This window comes from Limanda limanda, chromosome 19 (genome assembly GCF_963576545.1).
Source record: "Limanda limanda chromosome 19, fLimLim1.1, whole genome shotgun sequence".
Lineage (NCBI taxonomy): Eukaryota > Metazoa > Chordata > Actinopteri > Pleuronectiformes > Pleuronectidae > Limanda > Limanda limanda.
Window position 1 is genome coordinate 9,273,407 of NC_083654.1, and position 4,839 is coordinate 9,278,245.

General features: G+C 43.4%; 1 protein-coding gene across 1 annotated transcript; it reads left to right on the plus strand.

The window, feature by feature from the left end:
* Positions 1 to 3,271: 3,271 nt before the first annotated feature.
* Positions 3,272 to 3,770, plus strand: LOC133026080 (ubiquitin-conjugating enzyme E2 N-like). The gene has a single exon (XM_061092914.1). The coding sequence runs from the start codon at positions 3,272 to 3,274 to the stop codon at positions 3,731 to 3,733; it is 462 nt and encodes a 153-aa protein (XP_060948897.1). The 3' UTR covers positions 3,734 to 3,770.
* Positions 3,771 to 4,839: the final 1,069 nt, after the last annotated feature.

The window sequence follows — 4,839 nt, forward strand, 5'->3', positions numbered from 1 at the left end:
ACTTCAAATACTATCAAATGATTCTTTACTGAACATAATGTATGGATAATAACAGTGAGAAATGGATCAAAACTTCAGCCATACCCAAAATAGTGAAACAAGTGTTATTTTGATAAATGTTTTAATGACAGATGTACCTTTGATTATGGACACTCCTGCCAGCAATGTGGGAATTCCTGTTCACTCCTCTGTTAGCCACGATGTAGCGTGCAACGTCAACATTTTCCCTGCCTTTATCTGACCTGACACGTGATGGCAAGCCGTAGACATCAACAGCCTCCAAGAAGCTACTTAAGACTGTTGCTGCCCCATTAATCAGTCATGGGTTCACCGGCTGGATGGAGAGCAGGGATCCAAACTTAAAGGGGAAATATTATGCCCATTTCACCACAGTTGATATGGTTCCTTGGGGTCTTAATGAAATGTCTGTAACATTTTTGGGCAAAATACCACAAGGATCATTTAAAACAGCAGCCTTTTTACCCTGTCTAAAACAGCCCTCCTCAGATTGTCCTGTTTTGAGTGCTCCGCCCCCCCCACTCTCACTGCCCCCCCCCCCCCCCATCACAGCCCCGGGGGGCTATGCCATGCTGTGTCAGACTGTGAGGTCACAATCTGGTGTTTTCCCATTCGACTCACTCTAGCTCATAGTTTCTGACATAGAGGAACCACAACAAATCGAGGGAGGTTTTTTTTTCAAGAGTTTTTGGGACTGTAGACACGCCAGATACCCAAATTAACGTGTAGAAGCACTACAAAAGTGGAATTTTCATAATATGTCCCCTTTAAAGTGTTGGATCACAGGGAACTTCTCTAAACACTCAGCCTTGTACATTCTGATTTGCTATCTTGACACATGTAAAACCTTCTGTTTGTGTTTGGTACACACATAATAATGAAACCTGAAAAGGGCTACTATTCTGCATACGTATTATTTGTGCAATGCATTGCAGTACACTGTTTAAAGGACGCTGCCTTTAATCAGTGTGACATGAAAGCAGCTTCCTTTAATCAGTGTGACATGAAAGCAGCTTCCTTTAATCAGTATGACATGCAAGCAGCTTCCTTTAATCAGTATGATATGCAAGCAGCTTCCTTTAAACAGTGCGTGACCTAAGGCACTGCTGAGGAGAGGTAAGACCATACTGTTGCTCTTTTCAAGCGTGTGTTAAAAAGTGGGAAAAAGAGGAAGTGAACGAGAGAGGGAGGAGCAGAGATCTGTTTCTGTTCGGAGGAAGTGAATCTATTCTACAGTCAATGGCACCAGGTGAAATGGCGCAGCAAGAAAATCAACTGGACAGAGAAAGATTCTGCTGTCTGATCTGTCTGGATCTACTGAAGGATCCGGTGACTACTGGCTGTGGACACAGCTACTGTTTGAGCTGTATTAACAACTACTGGGACAAAAGGGAGGAGAGAGGAAGCTATAGCTGCCCTCAGTGTAGACAGGCATCATGTTAGATGATTCACTGGGGCTGCTGAAGAAGACTGGACTCCAAGCTGCTCCTGTTGGAGCTGAAGATGTGGCCTCTGATCAGTGGCATAGGGGAGGGGCCTGCATGCGATGCACTTCGGGGAGGGGCCCCGTGTCTTGGGGGCCCCTTAACGTTGCGAAAGGGCCCCCGCCACCTCCTTGGGGGGAGCCCGGGATTTTTCTCTACACCACTGCCTATTATGTCTGCAGTGGGAGAAAACGGAGAACTCTCAAGTCCTATTCGGCCTCTTGTGAAAAACGTATTCTGTTGAGAGCACACTTCTTAAAATATTCACATGAAATCACAATGGATCCAAACACAGTATACAAACATCTGTTATTATCTGAGGGAAACAGAAAAGTAACATATATTGACAAAGCACAGTCTTACTCTTATCACCCAGACAGATTTACTTTTTACCATCAGGTCCTGAGTAGAGAGAGTCTAAGTCTCTGTCTCGGACACCATGACTCTCCTCCACGGAGTCCAGACCACATTCACTCAGCCTCTCTACGCTGGAGTTTGGATTATTGATGGTGGCACAGCTGAGTTCTGTAAACTCAAATAGACTTGAGTCATTAAAAGCAGTGATTTAGATTCTGTGTTAAAATCTTTAACTTCTTTGGTCTCCATGTTTGTTGATCGTGGATGACGTTTCTGCTGACGGAGCCGAGTACGTATGTGTGTATGTGTGTGTGTGTGTGTGTGTCTCACCAAAGCAGTGCATGTGGCTGGATTCATAACCTTCAGTTCCTGGACTCTGCTTCTCCACTGGTTGAGCAACTGATTGACAACATTCAGCTAAACACATAAAACATGTCTGTTAGACTTAACACATTTTGAAATATCTGCTATTTATTATCTAATCTTTATAAATACACCAGATTAATAAAAGGTTGTGTGACAAAAATGATGAAACACAAGTCTCTTGCTAACAATACAGACCCGGCCGAAGAAATGCTCCAACCTGAGCTCTTCTTGAGAGAGATCGGTGAAACCTGAAGAAAATACAAAATCAAATTTCTCCTTGATTTATTGATAAACACGTCATGCACAACTGGAGTTGTGTTCACAACTGACTTCAGAAATCATGTGATGAACTTGTCTTCGCTACTGACCAGATTAAGGTGCCTCTGGTGCAAATTCTCCCAGATCTCCATGTTCATCTGAATGACCTCCCTGGTTGATCATGACACATTGAATTAAATTCTAATGGCAGACGGACATTCAGTTAAACACAAGTAGACTTACAGATTTTTTGTCATGATCTTCTCCACCAGCGTTTTTTCCTCCTCCTCCTCCACCTCTGCCCCAGTCATTTCCTCCTTGTGACGGTGTCCACGGCGACCGTCACGGCAGTAACACACTGCCCCGTTTACACGTGTAATCATTACAAATGTTAACTGTATGTGTTGCATGTCTGTTGTCCGGGTGTTTATGTTTGTTAACCCGTCCATTTTTCATCCAAACTTTTCCGTGCATAGTGCAAAAGCTTCCTTCAGCCATTACACCACTACAGTTTAAATACCTTTGTACCCGTCGGTTTTCTTGTTAAAATCACCACGCCACACAATGTCTTGTGTTATAAATGTTCCGTTTATTTAGTTTAAAGTCTGCCATTAATTCCATATTACACAGCCTTTGTCTTACCGTTGTTCAGTGTCGCGTCTTTGTTTGTTTGTGAAAGGTGAGCAGCCACCGGAAGAACGAGTGATCTGTCCCCGCCCTGGCAGCTCAGTCAGTCCGACCCGAAGAGAAGCAAAGTCCACGGCTAAAAATACAAGCGCTAACACAAGATGGCCGGTTTGCCTAGTAGGATTATAAAGGAGACACAGCGGTTGATGGCGGAGCCCGTACCAGGGATCACGGCTACGCCCGACGAAGGGAACGCTCGATACTTCCACGTGGTCATCGCGGGGCCTCAGGACTCTCCGTTTGAAGGAGGCACATTTAAACTTGAACTATTTCTTCCAGAAGAGTATCCCATGGCAGCTCCCAAAGTGCGATTCATGACCAAAATCTACCACCCCAACGTCGACAAACTGGGAAGAATATGTTTAGACATTTTGAAAGATAAGTGGTCTCCAGCCCTGCAGATCTGTACAGTGTTGCTATCTATCCAGGCGTTATTAAGTGCTCCTAACCCAGATGATCCCCTGGCAAATGACGTCGCAGAGCAGTGGAAGAAAAACGAAAGCCATGCCATTGAGACAGCCCGAACATGGACCAGGGTCTACGCGGGCCCCAGCGAAGTATAGAAGAAGAGAGACGAGGCGACTGAATGTGATCCACAACATGTACTCCTACCTTTAACACTCCTCAAATGTTTCTCAGTGGGCTGCACCCTCTTGAGGCAGAGGGAACAATTGCCTTTGGCTCGCAGCTTGAGACGGTTGTCCTTTGAGGTGAAGAGACTCCATTTGTAGCCAAGCATGGTTAAATCTACACTTCCCTGGCAAAGTGCATTATCCCGCCTGCTTCCCCACTAAATGTTTCAATAAGTGTGAGAGCATATGCCTCTTTATATTTTGAGAGTATTTCTTTTTAAAGCATATGAATTATTTAAAACTCAGCGTAAATGAACGACATGAAAATATGAATATAACAAATTTCCATGACTTCTCCAAAACTTTTGGAATTTTGTTTTTTCAAGCACTTTTCCAGGCCTGATAATAAAAATGTTACAATTCTATCACTTTTCCAGGTTTTTAATGACCATAGGAACCCTGAATTTCCCTTTTCCGAGATCTGGATCCCAGTGATCAATTTTTCTTCGGCTCTGACTGGTTCAGAGCAAAGCACATTACGGACATTCAATGCACACATCCTTAAAAACATGCCTTACATCGACAAACTTGAGGACAAGTTGTTCTTTACTAAAAGGGACCACATCCACTGCACCAAAACAACTGCACAGACAATGCTTGTCCACTGGGCGACCACTTTAAACTTCAAGGCCCCACAAGCCTTTTAAAGGAGGGGGTTAGGAGTTCAAAATCTCTTATTTCACAGAAAGTTTAAGTATTGGCAAAACATGCCAGCCTTTCAAAGCCACAATTGGATCTTTTAAACAGGGGTTTGGCCTTTGTCCAAACGATCGTTATACACAAAGATCAGAAAAGACAACTGGAAACAGACATTCAAAAGTATCATAGGAAGATAAAGTTGTCATATTTTCAAGGATCACAACATTAAGTGCTTCTGCCATTCATGGCCCCTTCAGTTTGGATGCCACCACCTAACAAAGTATCACAACAAGTTAATTTTTTATTTAAAAAAAAGGTAATGACACTCTCAAAACACATTTTAAAAGTCACAAGGAAAAGAATAATCCATCAAATGACGAAGTAAAAGCAATTGGACA